This window comes from Sus scrofa, chromosome 2, assembly GCF_000003025.6.
Source record: "Sus scrofa isolate TJ Tabasco breed Duroc chromosome 2, Sscrofa11.1, whole genome shotgun sequence".
Classification (NCBI taxonomy): Eukaryota; Metazoa; Chordata; class Mammalia; order Artiodactyla; family Suidae; genus Sus; species Sus scrofa.
The window spans coordinates 82,039,507-82,058,473 of NC_010444.4; the positions used below are offsets into that span (position 1 = coordinate 82,039,507).

Consider the following 18,967-nt stretch of genomic DNA (forward strand, 5'->3'; position numbering starts at 1 on the left):
TTAATAGTTAGCAACTCACGGAGAAGCCTGGTTCATCAGCCTGGTTCACCCTCACCCCCAACAACAGATTATTTGAAAGCAGATCCCAGATCCTACATAATTTCATCTGTAAATATTAAGATAATTTTTTTTAAAGTTTCAATGCAGCAAATTATTCCAAGAGACCCTGCTGGCAAAGACAAGTCTTCTCAAAAAGTGCATATTAACCTTACCTTTGCCTCATTAATGGAATATTAATGCAATTAGCAGCAGCCACTGCGGCGAAGGGAACAAAACGTCCTATGAGTGGAGAGACATGCTGTGGAAAAGATAATTCCAAAAGTAAGATCTTTTTCTTAGAGGACTGAATGCAAATACTGATTTCTTAAAAACCGCTAAAAAATGCAGAGTCCTATTTGTACAGAAACTCAGACCAGCAGTACATTCAGGACTTGTGTTCTAGAGGCCTTTTCTATTTGCATGGGCATACTGGGACAAGGCAGATTTCTGTTTCCAAGATATTTTGATGGTTTTGTGTGGCTGATGGAACAAGGGGGCTATGGAGTCCCCAGATTTTGGGTTCAGAGGCTGGCTCCTCCATCTCTTCAGAGGAATGCCCTGAGGCACCCTGCTTGCTACCCAGCCTCTAGTAGGTTGTATGGGTGGGTGAGCCTTTAGCACTTAACACACAGTTCCAGGGAGTTCCCGTCGTGGCTCAGTGGAAATGAATCTGACTAGCATCCATGAGGAGGCAGGTTCGATCCCTGGCCTCACTCAGTGGGTTAAGGATCTGGTGTTGCAGTGTGCTGTGGTGTAGGTCGAAGATGCGGCTCAGATCCCATGTTGCTGTTGCTGTGGCTGTGGCATAGGCCAGCAGCTACAGCCCCAATTTGACCCCTAGCCTGGGAATCTCCATATGCCACAGGTGCAGACCTAAGAAGACAAAAGACAAAAAAAAAAAAAAAAAAAAAGTACACAGTTGCAGGTACAGACCAGGGTCTTGGCAGATATTAGCTTAATGAAAGAGCTATTTGAAAAAAAGCAGTTGAAGATAATGGCTAGAAGAAAAAAGTCATAGGACTGGCACTATTTTGATAAATAATAGAGAGCCTTAGAGCCAGGCAGCTGAGAACAAATTAAGAAGCTTTATTACGGAAATACAAATCTGAGTACCTTGGTTAGGGCATTGAGTCCTAGAGCTGTTGCTACAGCACCTGTTGTTGCAGAAACATAGGCTGTTCCCAGTTCGCTGAAAAGAAGGAAAATAGAAAATAAAAGAATGTATTCAGGAAACTGAAGTATAACATTTTTGGAAGAAATGAAGGGGAAATTGTGGAAGAGCATGATTCAGAATAGAGAGGCCATCAAATAGGACACAAAAGAACTTATCTATGAAACAGAAACAGATTCACAGACATAGAGAACAAACTTGTAATTGCCAAGGCAGAGGGGTGTGGAAAGGATGAATTCGGAGTTTGGGATTAGTGGATCCAAACTATTAGATGGAGAATGGATAGACAAGAAGGTCCCACTCTAAAGCATAGGGAACTATATTCAATAACCTGTGATAAACTGTCACAGAAAAGAATATGAAAAAGAATATATATATATAACTGAATCACTTTGCTGTATAGCAGAAATTAACACAACATTGTAAATCAAATATACTTCAATTAAATAAATGTAAAAAAAAAAGAATGGAGATTCCATAAAACTGCATTCATCATTACACTGCAAATAGAGAGAGTTATATAAAAAGCAAGCAGACCCACACAAACATGGCATTCTTCACACATCACCTAACCACACACCACACAAGTATGTACAGATGATATGGGGGTTGGGGGGAAGGAAGGCAGCTGTGGCTGTGAGGAAGCTACAAATGTGGGGAAATGTATGTCACCATAGATGTCTGTGCCGTATTTGCTTAAATAAAAAAATACTTCTCAAAACGTCAATATACATGCTGAAAATAAAAATGCAGTGCTGTCATTCTAAAAATCACATCTTAATGAAATCTTAATAACACCAAAAGAGTCATCCTCAAAATATAATTAAGTTCAAGCAGTTCTCTCTTATTTAAAACAAATTTTAATTCAAGGATTGGATGAAATAAAGGTGTGATAAACGCTGCTGGGTTAAAGATTTCAGTATTCTTTGTTCCCTAGGATGACAACAGAAGACTGCAGATAGTCAAAAGCCATTTAAAGGAGTTCCTATTGTGGCACAGTGGAAATGAATCTGACTAGCATCCGTGAGGATGAAGGTTTGATCCCTGGCCTCGCTCAGTGGGTCAGGGATCCAGCGTTGCTATGAGCTGTGGTGTAGGCTGGCACCGGTAGCTCCCACTGGACACCTAGTCTGGGAACTTCCATATGCCCAGGGTGCAAAAAAAAAGAAAAAAAGAAAAAAAAGCCATTTAAGAGTTAAAAGAGAAAATGCTTTGAAGTGGTACACAAGTTAGGTTCAAAGTCTGAGTTAACTAGTGAAATTTCATCTGTTCGAATATTTTTTTTGATAGGCGAAAATTTAAATTCATCCACTGTCTTTTGGTCACTCCAGGAATGACCTATTGTAAAGACCTATCAGATATAAAAGACCCCTTGATTTCTGCAGAGAGCACACTGTTGGTGCCGCTCCTTTTGATGCTGGGATGTGTCCATACACACAGAGTAGAGGGGGGTTCAGACTGTCGTTTCCCACAGGCCAGCCCTGAGCTGCCTGCTGTGTGTCCTGCAGGGGGAATGAGATCTAGGGTATGAGAGATGTCTTCTCCTACTGGAGCCACTAAGAGCATGGATTAATGGATAATGTCTGAGAAGACAAGCTGCAAAAACCATTACTTCTTTTTTTGGCCACACCTGCTATGTAAAGAAGTTCTGGGGCCAGGGATCCAACCTGCATCTCAGTAGCGACCCCAGCCACAGTAGAGAAGCACCAGATCCTTAACCTGCTGCCCCACAGCGGGCACTCCCCCAAACCATGATCTTGATAGAAAGGGAGAAGACATCTCTCATACCCTAGATCTGAAAAACGTGAACTGAATCAACTGAAAAATGTGCCCCTCAAGATTCTGAAGAATATAAACAATTTGTTAGGAGTATACTTTTTGAAACAGGAGGGCATCACCACCGAATAGGAAGAGAACGCCAGAGAAATACGGAGGACGGTCCAAACGTCCAGCCTTACTTTACAGTGAGGGGGGCGTCTCCACTTCTGTTGGTGTAATTGACCACCGCATTGAAGGACTGGTTGATCCACTGCCAGAACAGCACTGCCGGCGTGGTCCTGAAACAGAGCAAGCCATCACACACCCACGGGCAATTGTGATCTAGCCGCAGTGCGGAATGGAACGGAAGATCTGAACACCAGCCCCCGGAGAGGAGAGGAAGTGGGGGGGGGGGCACTACGCCTTCTGGGTCAAAGGCTCAGGATGAGTGTGGCTGGGCAGGTGTTTAATTCTCAGCTTCCTCATTCACTGCATATTCAGAGCAACCAACTCAGAGGGATATGAGGAGGGTGGCGTTTTACCTTACTTCAATGTTTCTCTTTAATTTGAGAGAGCCCAGAACAGAGTAGCCACTTGATTAACATTAGGCCCCTTCTCTTAGGGACAAAAGCCATGGTAGGCTAAGCAGTCTTAGTCCCTTCTCACTGCATGTGTAAGCCTGTGTGTCCACACCTACACCTCTGCTTATACTGATATAGCATATGAACGGATTAAAAAGAGAATTTGCTTAGAGGCTCTTTTCATTTTCTTTCTCATTGTCTTTTGGGTCTAAGATTTAGGGAAAAATTCAGTCGCCTGTCGAGCCACCAGGAGAATTCTATTCAACAGAGGGAAAAGGTAAAACGACTTCCTGGAGTTGCGACATTTATCCAAAATGAAGCTCTGCATGAAATGCTATTTATTTCAATAAAACCACTCACATACAAAAGTGTACTTTAAGCTTCTGTAACATAAAGCAAAGTAACTGTTGTTACAGTGCCAGAACTTACCTGTAAAAAGTCATCATACAACCTGTGATGGTCATGTTCATTGGAACCTGAGCTGACATTCTTCCTATCAAGATCATCTTTTCGCCAGTGTCAGGATGAAAAGCTGAATCATAGATGTACTTCGCTCTCCATAATTCATTTTCTGTGAGACCCGGAGGAACAATTCCTTGCCTAGGAAAACAACAGCAAATAACATGTTCATTCATCCCAAATATCTCACCAGTGGTCTAGAGCAAGGTAGCTAGAAGGGTCTCAAGTTTGCATTTACCTAAAACCTCTGTGTCTGGAGAGAGTGACAAATCGATTACGTAGAGTTAATGAAATTCTAATAACACAAAGGATAATAAACATTTAAAAATGAGCATTTCAAGCCCATACCTCTCAAATTTTTTATAATTTGGAACAAAAATACCTTGGATAATAGGGAAGTATTCAACTTTGAAATACTCTTCATGGGGTTTTTTGATTTTGTTTGTTTGGTTGGTTGGTTTTTGTCTTTCTAGGGCCACACCCACAGCACATAAAGAAGTTCCCAGGCTAGGGGTCGAATCTGAGCTACAGCTGCCAGCCTATATACCACAGCCCACAGACATGCCGGATCCTTAACCCACTGAGCGAGGCCAGGGATGGAACCGGCGTCCTCATGGATCCTAGTCGGGTTTGTAACCACTGAGCCACGATGGGAAGATCAAAATATTCTTTGTTTAAATGACTTTTAAAATGTATTTTGGGAGTTCCCGTCGTGGCTCAGTGTAACGAAACCAACTAGGAACCATGAGGTTGCGGGTTCGATCCCTGGCCTTGCTCGGTGGGCTAAGGATCCGGCGTTGCTGTGAGCTGTGGTGTAGGTCATAGACGCAGCTTGGAACCCACGTTGCTGTGGCTGTGGTGTAGGCCAGCAGCTGTAGCTCCGATTTGACCCCTAGCCTGGGAACTTCCATATGCCACAGGAGCGGCCCTAGAAAAGGCAAAAAGAAAAAAAAAAAAAGGACAAAGACAAAATACTGTATGATATCAATTATATGTGGAACCTAAAAAACACAACAAACTACTGAATACAACAAAAAGAAGCAGACTCACAGGTATAGAGCACAAACTAGCAGTTACCAGTGAAAGGGGGCACTACAGCGGTGGGGAAGTAGGAGGTGCAAACTACTGGGTATAAGGTATACTCAAGGCTGCACTGTGCAACATGGGGAACATAGCCAATACTTTGTAATAACCATAAACGGAGTATAACTTTTAAATATTTAAAAAACTTTTTTCAAAAAATTAAAATAAATATGCAAGTTGCAACCACTGCCTTAGAGCAGGTCTCTTCTCTCACCTCATGCCTGCTCTTTGAACTGACAGAGTCCATCTCAAACCTACAGACTGTGCCACCAGCATCCTTCCAATCTGAGCTACCATCTGTGAGGTTTATTCATTGGGGCTTTACCATAGAAGAAGCAACCAATCTACCCTAATTCTTGACAACCTGCTTTTTGCAAGATGCTGCCTCCATCTGGAGACAGAAAGATGCGGATGCAGGGCTGGTTGTACTACAGAGCAGGAGGCATGGCGTTTGGAAAGGGGACCTCAGAGATTGGAACCTATGAGTTGGAGGGCTGGCTGTCGTATTTTCAGGTGACTATGGACCCTGGAGATCTGTGTTAAAGGCCAGCAATGGGGGATAAAACATGTCTTTCTATTTCTTACTTTTTTTTTTGTAAAAAGGATTCAAGTGCAAAAAACATGTTGAACAATCACTAAGGGAAAGATGATAGGCTCCCAAGATCTATTAATATATTAAGCCCCAAAGCATAAGTGTTAACGTTACCTGTAATCATGCACAACTTTTCTCGCGTTCTCTAGTTGTTCGTTGGTTAACAGAATATTCCTGGGATCAGTTACGGTGAAGAAATGATTGGCTCGTCCAACAAAAGTGCTTTGATCCCATCGAGGCTCCTTGATGTTAATGTTTGGTGGAAGTTCTCCAGACATTGTCCTGGACTAGGGAGGGTCCAAAAGACAAGCCTAGTTCAGATTTACAATGTCACTATACATTTAGAAACTTTATTAGTCACACTAATCTTCACATAGTCACGTTCACTCCTATGTGATGAAAATAATTTTGCTGTAAATGACAGAAAAATGATCTAAATTCAAAGCTAAATTTGTAACTCTCAGTGGATCTCAACCAAATTTCAATAATCTCCCCCATATTTCCTTTTATAAGTACATCATAGTTTTTCATCCCTTACGTGGGGGAAACCTAGAAATAATTTAAGAAAAAGTAAAAATATAAAAAGTTAAAAATAACATCTACAGTACTAGGTTCTGAAGTTTGAAACCCTGTTTCTGGATGTAACAACCATCGTCAAACTATGGCTGCATTTTGATTTACTAAATTTGTTATTCCTACAAATAGATGTGACTATGCAAAAAAAAAAGGCTTACATGCTAAAAATTCTACAAATAAAGACTCGGATTCATTTAGCCTGATTCAGCATATAAAGCACCAATCAAAAATGAAAAATCATGTTCTTCAATCTAAGAAGGCCATAGTGGGAAAAACGCATTTGACAACCCCACAAAGAGTAGTAACACAGAGCCTATAATTTTCCTCATAAAAATATGTATTTTCTGGCTAAGAACCATTACTTTTTTCCCAAAAGCAATTAATTTCTTTCTCTGAGTAACACATGCTTATTTTTAGAACAGCTTTATCCTGTTGTAATACATGCTTATTGTAGTCTTCTGAATAACGTAAGCTTCCTGTGGAAAATAAAGCAGAAAGGAACAGAGTCTGTTATAATTTAGCCACGCGGAAATAACCACTGTCGATGTTTTGGTATATTTCCTTGGAGACCCTTTCTATACATATTATCATTTAATTAAACAAATAAAGTTGACAGCATACTCTATATTTTAATATCCTGATTGTCTCCTGCACTTCATGTCACGGCACCCCCTATGGCCCTAAATATTCATATTCATGTATTTAGCAACACCTTCAATATTTAGGTGATTTTCAGTTTTTCACCATGAAAAATAATGCTGTATCCTCCTTATTAATCTTTTTCCTCCGAGCTGGTGACCTCCTTAGACTAGCCCTCTCCACAGGATAGTAGCAGGATCTTATCACTATTAAGGCTTCAAACCATTGCTTTCTTATACCTATTTCCTCTTCCTACATTTCTAATACTGGTTCTAATAGTGGCTTTCTTTTCCTGGTCATTTTGCATTAAGTTGTTTTTCAGTGCTTCCCTAGTTCTTAGGTATGTTCTTTGCTGGGTACAAAAAAGATAATGTACGGTTTTTTTATGTTAAGTAGTAATAGGATACTGATACAGCACTATTTTCCCTACTTTAAAAGGAATTTAATAGAACTCTACCCTGGCATAAGAAATACCAACTGGACTTGAGAGCCTATCCCTCGCCCTCGACTATTTCAAAGTCATAAAGGTGGATCAAGATGCCATATGAACAGTCCTACAAAGACAGCTGACCTCAAACCAGATAAAATTTTAATTATTAGCAGTGACTTCCAGGTTCCAATTAGACAGGCATTTTCACACATAAACTTTCAAGCACAGGAAGAATTTTCACTTTTTTCCACTCTAAAAAAACTAGTTTCTGGAGCGGTTCCCGTCCTGGGGCAGCAGAAACAAATCTGACTAGGAACCATGAGGTTGCGGGTTTGATCCCTGGCCTTGCTTGATGGGTTAAGGATCTGGCATTGCTGTGAGCTGTGGTGTAGGTTGCAGACGCGGCTCGGATCCTTCATTCCTGTGGCTATGGCATAGGCTGGCAGCTGTAGCTCCGATTAGACTCCTAGCCTGGGAACCTCCATATGCCACGGGTGCGGCCCCAAAAAGACAAAAACAAACAAAAACACCCCAAAAAAAGTTTGTAAAATTAGGAGTCCAATTTTTCTTTTTTTTCTTTTTTTTTTTTTTTTTTAGGGCTGCACCCACGGCATATGGAGTTTCCCAGGCTAGGGGTCGAATCAGGAGCTGTAACCCCAACCTACGCCACAGCCACAGCAATGCCAGATCCGAGTCGTAGCTGTGACCTACACCATAGCTCATGGTTAGATCCTTAACCCACTGAGCAAGGCCAGGGATTGAACCTTCATCCTCATGGATGCTACTCAGATTCGCTTCTGCTGAGCCACAGCGGCAACTCCAGGAGTCCAGTTTAAAAAAAAAAAAAAAAAAAACAGACACAACTTAGAATAGATTTACAAGGAGATCCTGCTGAATAGCATTGAGAACTATGTCTAGATACTCATGTTGCAACAGAACAAAGGGTGGGGGAAAAAATGTAATTGTAATGTATACATGTAAGGATAACCTGACCCCCTTGCTGTAAAGTGGGAAAATTTAAAAAAAAAAAAAAAAAAAAGAAGAACTCTTTTCTTATTCCACGCTAAAAAAAAATTGCTGCTGCCCTGGGTCACTGGTCTTCCTCCAGTTGAGGGCCGGGTAGCGGGGGGCCAGGGTTGGGGCTCCTGACCCTGTAGCGGCCTCTGGGTCCAAGATACCCCATGACCTTGGCCACGAAGTGTGGGCCCCTCAGGCGCGTCGCCTTTCCACCCACCTCCCGCCTCATTGCCAGGGCGTGGCAAATTGGGTCACTTTGGTTGGTGGCCTATAGCGCTCTAAAGCGCCCACCAGCTGCCGGGATCTGCGCTTCAGGATCATCCATCCCACACTCGCGGACCAACCGCTGGGGCCACTGGGGGCACCTTGGTAGGAAGGAAACACAGGCTCTGGGATGCTAGGGGAAGGAATGGACTTGGTTTCTTGCGGTCCCGTTTACTCATAAAGAGCGCAGCCACCCCGGAACTTGCGATCCCTGAACTTCCCCCCTCTCCCCACCAAGGCTGGCACCCGTCAAAGATCAGACACCTTTTTCGGGAGCTCTTAAGCACCGCTGACCATGCAGGTCTGAAACTATTTCATGACAATGGACGGTGACAGTTTTAGAACAAGTGCTTCTCAACGAGGAATTTTTGCAGAGTAGACTGCAGAAGTCACTATGTCGTGATGCTACTGGCAAAGGCATGAATGATCCCGAAGCCACAATGGTTCAAAATAGTTACAGAGGACAAGATGTGTGTGGGTGTGTTACCTTTCTTTTTTTTTGGAAACCTGAAACTGAAACCTGCAAGGTTTGTGTTTGAGTGCCAATAATATCAGCAATAGTGTGGTGAAAGTAAACTGATATATTTGATCCTTTGGGTTACTTGGCCAGTCCTATTTTATTGTATTGTACTTTATTATTTTCTTTCATTTATTCATTTTTTTGGCCATGCCTGAAGCATGCAGAAGTTCCCAGGCCAGGAACGGAACAAACCTGTACCACTGCAGTGACCCAAGCCACTGCATGCAGTGACAATGCCAGATCCTATAACCGTTAGGCCACCTAACTGCAGAGGTGGCAAGGGAAAATGCCACACCTCAAAGGGACAGATTAAGTGGGACGCCAAGGTATATGTTCAAGAATGAGTGAGTTTGGAGTTCCCGTCGTTGCGCAGTGGTTAACGAATCCGACTAGGAACCGTGAGGTTGCGGGTTCGGTCCCTGCCCTTGCTCAGTGGGTTAAGGATCCGGCGTTGCCGTGAGCTGTGGTGTAGGTTGCAGACGTGGCTCGGATTCCGCGTTGCTGTGGCTCTGGCGTAGGCCGGTGGCTACAGCTCTGATTGGACCCCTAGCCTGGGAACCTCCATATGCCGCGGGAGCAGCCCTAGAAAAGGCAAAAAGACAAAAAAAAAAAAAAAAAAAAAAAAAAGAATGAGTGAGTTTATCAGCTTTTTTTGGCTGACCTCTGCCGCAGCTGTGGCAACACCGGATCCTTAACCCTGGAGTTTGTCCACTTTACAGCAACCAGAGGAAGTGAAAGATGCCATGGAGAGACTTGGAAGACATCAGTGGGAGGATCTTCGCTCTCTCTCTTTCTCTCTTTTTTTTTTGGGCTGCACCCACGGCAGGTGGAAGTGTTGCCATGTCTACCTGAGGCTTTGACAGTAATGCCAAATGGCTGAAATATCTTCAGAAATTCAGAGAGGCTGGGGAAGAAGAGACAGGAACAATGGAAATATCACAGCTACAGATGATTAAGTAAGGAGCTTCCCAAAGAAAAATTTGCTAACCAGTGACCAGCTGGTTTAATAATTGCAGATGGTCAACTGTGAAAGGTTATAGTTTTCTCATATCAACCCATTTCTGCTGTTCCAACAGATTCAGTGACCATGCTCTGAAGAAATGATAGAATAGGAGGTGCAGAGAAGCAAGGGAGGATGGAAGATTCCAGAACTGAGGCATTAAGAGGAACTGACGGTGAAAGAGGGTCTCCGTATATTTAAATAGTTATAATAGAGTTTCCTGATGCTTGACCAGTTTGAGGTGTTAATTCTGACTTGATCTTTTTCATGAATGATTTTAAAGAAAAATTTAGATTTTAAAGATATGAAAGGGTTTTTTTTCCTTTAATTTTTGGCCACACCCGCAGCATGCAGAAGTGCCCAGGCCAAGGACTGAACCCGCGGCACAGCAGTGACAATGCTGAATCCTTAATCACTAGGCCGCCAGGGAACTCCTTGAACATACTTATTTGCATGAGGAAAAAAAAAGTGAGATTAAAAAAAAAAATTTCTGTGGTGACTGACACGCTTATGCTAAAAAGTAAAGTCAAGGTTTGTCACTTAAAGTCAATAAACGAAGGGGGTCAGCTATCTGGGGCCATTAATAATTATGCATTAGACTGCAGTTAAATGACTCAATCCTACAGATATTATTTTACATATTATATATGTTGATATAATAATTAAACCCTCAAAGGGGACAGAAATCATCTCTTATAGGGGGAAGAGACTGTTAAAATTCAATACCTTGGTAAAAATTTTGGGTAAATATAATATCATGAAATCTCATCAAAATGAATTTCTCCAAGTCTTTTTTTATTCATTCATTCACAAACAAAATTAATGTATGCATTCAATATGCCCTGAAGTCCTCTCCTGTACCCACCACTGGCTTGGGCCTGGATTTGGAAAGACACAACATGCAGTAAATGATAAGTTGAAAAACAAATAAAATATGCAACCTAAATTCCCTTGAATGTCCTTATAGATACCATCCCCATAAAGAGCTTACAGTGGTTGGACATCACCCACTTCTGCTGATGAAGTCTTCAGCTGAATAATCAGATTACTAACCTGGGCAAATCTTATTACTAACCTGGGGTGGGGATGACTCTTGTGTCCAAATCTGTACATACTTTTCAAAACTTTGTATTATTTCAATGGAGTAAACCTGCTTTAAAATCTACAATAACTCAGTCACAGAATTTATAAGCTTTTGAAGCCAAAATGAGTGTCATGACAGAGATTCTCCGGGTATAAATACATTACATATTACAGGCCAACTGGAAATGGTAGTTAACCCCATCTTTTTTCAAGTCATAATTTAAGATACATCACAACCTGGATGAACAATTCTGGGAGGGGAGTACCGTCATGGCTCGGTGGTTAACGAATCCGACTAGGAACCAAGAGGTTTTGGGTTCGATCCCTGGCCTCGCTCAGTGGGTTAAGGATCTGGCATTGCCATGAGCTGTGGTGTAGGTTGCAGATGCAGCTCGGATCACGTGTTGCTGTGGCTCTGGTGTAAGCGGGCGGCTACAGCTCCGATTAGACCCCTAGCCTGGGAACCTCCATATGTAGAGGGAACGGCCCTAGAAAAGACAAAAATAAAACAAATCAAAAACAATTCTGGGAGGTCACTACTGCCTCCCTTTTAGGTGAGATGTTAGCACAGTCAGTGCACAGCTTTGCAAGGGCAAGGACCATCCCCTGCCTCCAGGGTGGGACCACCTCCCACCACACATAAGCCTTTAGGGCTGGTAAAGAGTCTGCTCCAATTAGACAATGGTGATCAGTTTCATTCCAATAAGTATAGGAACCAAGTTCAGTTGATTAGTTGAATGTGAATTCCTGGCTCCAAGTCATACCTCCTTAACTGCCCTAGAAGTTGGGATCTCAGATGGAGGTGATGAGGGAAGGGGTGTGTAGTGGTTAGGAGCTTATGCTTGAGGAGGCAATTGATCCGATTTCAAACGCTCCAGTGAGGACACTGTGATCTTGTACACATTATCCCATCACTCCCAGTTTTTTTATCTTTATCAGTAAAATTAGGGAGTTCCCTTCTGTGGCTCAGCATTAACAAACCCAGCTAGGATCCATGAGGATGCAGGTTCCATCCCTGGCCTTGCTCAGTGGGTTAAGGATCCAGCATTACCATGAGCTGTGTAGGCTGCAGACGCAGCTCAGATCCTGTGTTGCTGTGGCTGTGGTGTAGGCTGGCAGCTGTAGCTCTGATTCAACCCCTAGCTTGGAAACCTCCATAGGCCATGGGTGAGGCCCTTAAAAAAAAAAAAAAGAAAAAAAAATTAGGATATTGCCTGATAATAACACTAATGTTTAATAATCACTTATTGTAACCCTCATAACAGTCTGGTCACAATGGTGGCTCGCGAACTTGGATCCCTAGCCTGGGAACTTCCACATGCCGTGGGTATAGCCCTAAAAGAAGTGCCTTTCCAGTTAAGGAAAGACTTTTATCCTTGTTCAGGGGCAATATAAATATTTAGATGACTCCATGGCCAGTCACAGTAGTTGCTGGCTAGGTCCTGCTGAGGAAGACCCCCTCTGCCCTGTGGCCCGGTTCCCTAAGTACCTACCCTCACAACCATGGAATGAGAACTGGTTATGAACCCCTGCAATAGATTAGAGTCCTGATTCTTTCTAGGCATGTCACTGGGTGAGTCACTTCACATCTCTGAGCCTCAATTTTCTCATCTGTAAAATAGACATGAGAGTTGGCTGACAGAGTTGGAAGAATTAGCAAACTGAGGTGGACATGAGGACTTTATTAACCTTTATTGACTGTAAAGGGCTAAACAAAGGTAGGATTGTTTCTAACAAGTCGCTCTCCACACATGGCATCTCCTGTCTTCAGTGGCTGAAGTCCTGCCCATAAACATAGTGGCTGGTGGTCCTGGTGGGATCAGGGGAGGAATGGAATGGTACTTGGCTGCCTGAGCTTTCTGAAAATGATCAGACATGTCTAAGAAAAATAATTTTTCTCTAAGATAAATTTTACTTTAAACCTTAGGCCAAGAAAATGCTTCACTACTAGAAAAAAGGAATTTTCCAAAACTTCACAGAAAACAAACCAGTAGGGAATGTGCTTTATCAGATACGTGGTCTAAGACCTTTAACCCTGGTTGAAGATTAACAATGATAATTAGATTATTAAACTGGAATCTTATTGCTAGTTGAAACAACTGCAGTTTGAAAGCCTTAAGAAAGAGTCTGGTTGGGCCAGATATGGGAGACACATCCTATCAAAGTCACTGTAGGGGGACATGGCTGAGGGTCCACTGTGTGCAAGGCAATGGGCTTTCCATGGGTTACTAGATTGCTAAATTTCCACCTCAGCTAAGAAATTTCCCCCTATTTTGGATAGTTACTCAGAGAAATCAAGTGCCATGGCCAACATAGCACAGCCTGGAAGTGGCAGTTCTGTTGGACTTTATACCCCGATCCTGACACTTGTGGGGCTAGAGGTGATATGGCCAGCAAGGGCAATCAACGTTTGTTCAAAGAGCACATTTCCTAATTTGGCTTTGTGCTGCTCATCTGTACAAGCATTCCTTTCTTATCAAATTAGAGATCAGAAGTTGAATTCCATACTAAAAAGGAGATTCTTCCAAAGGACATTTCCGCTCAGTAATGGCTTTCTGTTGCATACCCTCCTCCACTCCAGGGATGGGTCTGGTGGAGATATGGGGCCAGTGTAGAATCAGAAAGACGTGAGGAATGATTGCCTTCTGTTTGTCTCCCTGCCACCATCCTCCCCACCCCTGCCTCTCAGTCCAAAAGGTGGATGCTATTTTTGGATTAATCTGAAAACATCTAGGAGTTCCTGTCATGGCTCAGTGGTTAACGAATCCAACCAGGAACCATGAGGTTGTGGGTTCGATCCCTGGCCTTGCTCAGTGGGTTAAGGATCCGGTGTTGCTGTGAGCTGTGGTGTAGTTCACAGACAAGGCTCAGATCCTGTGTTGCTGTGGCTCTGGTGTAGGCTGGCAGCTACAGCTCCGATTGGACCGCTAGCCCTGGAATCTCCATATGCCAGGGGAGCAGCACAAGAAATGGCAAAAAGACAAAAAAAAAAAAAAAAAATACAAAAACAAAAAATAAACCCTGAAAACATCTAGGTGACAATACAATCCTTGTTCATAATCCAGTAGTCCTCAACATCGACTTCAGGTTTGGGTTTCTTAATTGGTTTTTTACGATGAGTGAAGTTCTTATCCATTTTTTCTTCCTTCCTTCCTTCCTTCCTTTCTGGCTACATGCAGCATATGGAAGTTTCCAGGCGAGGGGCCGAATCAGAGCTGCAGCTGCAGGCCTACCCCACAGTCACAGCAATGCCAGATCTGAGCCACATCTGCGACCTACACTGCAGCTTGCAGCAATGCTGTATTCTTAACCCACTGAGGGAGGATGGAGGTCAAACCCTCATCCCCATGGATACTAGCTGGGTTCTTAACCCACTGAGCCACAATGGGAACTCCCCTTATCTTTTTTTTTTTTTTTTTTTTTGTCTTTTTGCCTTTTCCAGGGCCCCTCCCACAGCATATGGAGGTTCCCAGGCTAGGGATTTAATCAGAGCTGTAGCCACCGGCCACAGCCACAGCCACAGCCATGCAGGATCCGAGCCGCATCTGCGACCTACACCACAGCTCACGGCAACAACTAGATCCTTAACCCACTGAGCACGGCCAGGGATCGAACTCGCAACCTCATGGTTCCTAGTCGGATTTGTTAACCACTGAGCCACGACGGGAACTCCCATTTTTTAAAAAATTCTACTGGTTTATACTTGAGATGGTGGCTTCAGCCTATAAAAATAATATGGTACTACCAAACTACAGGATTTGGGACAAATTCAGTTGGATATTTTACCACCAACTTTAAGGGATCAAATCACAGATTATATATACTATGAAAATATTTCACAAAGGAATAGTAGTTAACTAAAACTGTAATAACTTTGAACTTTGTATAAATAAGTGTAGGTTTGACATGTATTCTAACTTAATTTTTCACTTTCTAGACAATAGTCAGCCTTGCAAAATGACTTACTATATTTATTTCTTATCTTTAACCTCAAGCGAAAGGTTAGTCCCATTCATAATTATACTCCCAACTAAATGTATCTACCCACTGCTTGCATTAGTAGGATATATATGCCATATTTCTTTTTTTTTTTTCTTTTCTTTATTTTTTTTTAACTTTTATTGAAGTATAGTTGATTTACAATGTTGTGGTAACTTCTGCTGTACAATGAAGTGATTCAATTATACATACACACACATCCATTCTTTTTTCAGATTCTTTTCCCACATAGATTATCAAAGAATATTGGGTAGAGTTCCCTATTCTGTATGGCAGATCCCCACTGGCCAATCATTCCATAGATGCCTTTTTTTTTTTTTAGGGCCACACCCGAGGTATATGGAAGTTCCCAGGCTAGGGGGCCGAACTGGAGCTACAGCTTCTGGCCTACGCCATAGCCACAGAAATGTGGGATCTGAGCCACGTCTGTGACCTACACCACAGCTCACCACAATGTCAGATCCTTAACCCACTGAGCAAGCCCAGGGATCAAACCTGTATCCTCATGGATGCTAGTTGGGTTCTTTAATCACTGAGCCACGAAGGGAACTCTGGATGCCATATTTCTTTTTTTTTTTTTTATTACTCAATGAACTTATTACATTTATAGCTGTACAATGTCCAGATGCCATTTTTCTAAGGCATCAGATTCTAAGGCATCAGAGAGCAAAGAATTTGTATAATGGATCTGCTCCAAGGGTCACTGCTCCTCTAGTTGTCCCCTCAGCTTCCTCTGCAGGAAGTGAGGAGGGGGAAGGAATAGCACCCCCTCCTTCACAGGTAACACCTTTCCATACCCACCCACGTGGGATTTCATTCAAACTTTTATGAAATACTAGGAGCATTCTAAGTATTTTACCGATCCAGAATTATTTCTACCTTTTGCTCTATAGCTCCTTGAACAACTGCAACCACAGATAGCCCTTTCCTGAAAGCCCATGGGACTTAAATCAAATGCTTGCACTCAATCTAACCCCTGAATCCATACTTAAAGCAATTACATATTAGAGCTGGGGAGAAAACTGGTAGATCCTCCTCTCCAAACACCATCTTTTTTTTCTTTTTTTTGGCTTTTCTAAGGCTGCACCCATGGCATATGGAGGTTCCCAGGCTAGGGGTCCAATCGGAGCTGTAGCCACCGGCCTACACCACAGCCACAGCAATGCCAGATCCGAGCTGTGTCTGGACCTATACCACAGCGCATGGCCATCCAGATCCTTAACCCACTGAGCGAGACCAGGGATTGAACCCGCAACCTCGTGGTTCCTGGTCGGATTCGTTAACCACTGAGCCACGACTGGAACTCCCAAACACCATCATTTTTTACAAGCCAGATACCTGTGGTCCTGAGGGGAGAAAGAACCTGCTTGAGGTCCCAGAACCTGATGGTGGAGCTTCCACTCATCCTCCCAGGTTTCCCTCTCATCTTACAGCTTGTATATGGCAAGATCAGCACCTTAAGAGCTGCAAAGCCTCCTTATCTACCTGTCTACCCACCTTGCACCTTTTACAATGCCTGGAACATGGAAGCAGCTCAGTAGACTGGGGATGGGCAAAGGACAAGCAAAGCTAGAGGCACCCAAGTCAAGATCTGGAAGAGGAGGGAGAATAGAGATTACGACTTTGAGAAAAGTATCCAGAAAATGCCATGGGGAATTCAGAAGGCCCATGGAGTGGTTAAGTGCCCTAGCTTTGAAGTCACTTGTGCTAAGCTTTTTCATTCAGGCACTCAGTGAGGGTCTACCTGATGCAGGGAACAGTGAGAGAAGCAAAACAGAGGCCATGATCACAAACAGAGAATCAAAGAAGCAAGTCAACAGTTAATTTCAACTGGTGACAAATGCTCTTAAAGAAAAAACACAGGAGTAATCTAATAAAGAATGTGTGCATGAGGGAGCAATTTCAAACAAGCAGCCAAGCGAGAGCATATTTGAGGAAGTAATATTTAAGCTGAGATTATAGGTGACCAACTGTGTGATTTAAGGCAGGTTACTCAACCTCTCTGAGCCCCAGCTTCCTTATCTGTATTAGGAAGGCAAAGCCAAGTACCTCCTGGGGCTGGATGAGTGTAAAGTAGGTAGACCCGAATTACCAGCCCACACTAAGTAGACACTGCGGCTACTGTCATTCTGAGAAGGTTAGCGACCTGTAACATGTGGGAAAGCTTAGGAGGTCAGCACAAAATGCAAGGTCCCAGAAGGACCACTATTCCAATTACCAGCCTCTTTCTTTCCTACCATATTGCAAGTTCTGGGGCAGGGGCCAGGTGGTCTCTGACCCTGGAGCCCCGCTCTGCGCAAGGAAGAGAAGCCAGGAAGCTAGGAACTTGAGGGGCAGGGGTTCGGTGCAACTGGGCCACTTCTCAATCGCTGGCGCCCGTCCCCATCGTGGCCTGTCCCCGCGGCAGCCATCTTGGGTGTCCCCCCGCGGCGAGTTTCGTCACGCGGCCGTGGGGACAGCGTGGCAGGGCGCTTGCGGGAGTGGATGGGTGGGCCTCCTCCCATCAGGGGTGACCCACTCCACTGCGGGGGCTCAGGGTGATCTCGGAGTAGGTCAGGCTGCTGGAGGTGGGGAGTTCAGGCAGCGGGATGGCAGGGGTCCCCAAAGTGCAGGGACGCCCCTGGCCGGGGGAGTCCCGGCTATGGTTTGGGGGCTTCTGACCTCTCAGCCCGGGGGTCTCCCTGCAACCACTCCGCAGGCGCGCGCCCCCGCTCCAGCTCGTGTCCCTCTGCCAGGCTCCCGGCGCGTCTCCCACTCACTGCATTCGGGCCGATCGCTCGCGACTCACCGCTCCCGGCGGGCCACCACTCGCGCCGCTTGCAGGACCTGCTCGGCGCCGCCTCCTCCGCCACCGGAAGCGTTTCTCCCGCCACGGCTGCCCCGCGCGCCGCCGCCGCCCGGAGCGCGCCCTCGGAGCGCGTCCCCGTGCGGAGCCACGCGGTCGGGCTGGGCCGGGCTGCGGACGCGCGCAGGCGGCCCTGGACTCGCCCTCCCGGTCGCTGCGCCCTGCGCGCGGTATCCTCCCGGTTCAGGCGCGATGGCCAGTGCCCGTGCTTTAGCCTCTGGCTCCATCGTGAACCTCAAGTTCATCCTCACCGTGGTATAGGTCTCTGCTGAGGCCAGTGCCGTGTTTTCCATTTTGGTTTTCCCTAGGGATGACTTCTTACTTGACCATTTCTCTGTTCCTAGTCAGCATCCACTCACTCACTCACTCATTTAAACCATTGTTTCCCAAAGTGTGGAATTTGGCACCACTGGGGCTACAAGGCGATTTTAGGTAATACAAGGGCCACGACCTGATTCGTGTCTTTAAAAATCAAGCTGACTGCTGTGTGAATAGGCTGTAGAGAAGGAGATGCTGAGGCAGAAAGGCCAGAACGAAGGCTGCCACCATGGTTAACCAGCGGAGAGATTGTTGCGGAAACCGCAAAAACTGTGGCAACGGAAGGAGACAAACAGCACTCGGAGATATGGAAAAGCAAGGTTTATTCAGCACCGGTGCGGGCTCAGAGGAGTCACCTCCAGAGTCTGAGCGCCAGGTCTTTGTTCTCAGTAACTTTTATACACTACAAGGTCTTGATTTTCCCAGGTAAGCATCCCGGACCTCCCCAATCCCCAAGCAGTGTTCCTCCCTAAGAAACTGAGCAAGCAAGGTTACAGAGCAGAACTGATAAGCAATACTGGGTACCTGATTAGCAGGGCTGCTGGCTTGGACAGAGAGCACACAGTTGTTACATTATTACAAGAAGGGTGGCA

At 44.4% G+C, this 18,967-nt stretch overlaps 1 protein-coding gene across 10 annotated transcripts in view; it reads right to left on the reverse strand.

The window, feature by feature from the left end:
- Positions 1–18,123, reverse strand: part of SFXN1 (sideroflexin 1) — a 31,831-nt gene extending 13,708 nt beyond the window's left edge. The window contains exons 1-7 of one of the 10 annotated variants that reach the window (XM_005654976.3): positions 18,000–18,095; positions 16,709–16,802; positions 5,798–5,970; positions 3,979–4,149; positions 3,169–3,267; positions 1,153–1,228; positions 213–298 (exon numbers count right to left, since the gene is read on the reverse strand). In XM_005654976.3, coding sequence (XP_005655033.1) covers positions 213–298; positions 1,153–1,228; positions 3,169–3,267; positions 3,979–4,149; positions 5,798–5,961 — 596 coding nt within the window. In that variant the 5' untranslated portion in view covers positions 5,962–5,970; positions 16,709–16,802; positions 18,000–18,095. 10 annotated transcript variants of the gene reach the window in all.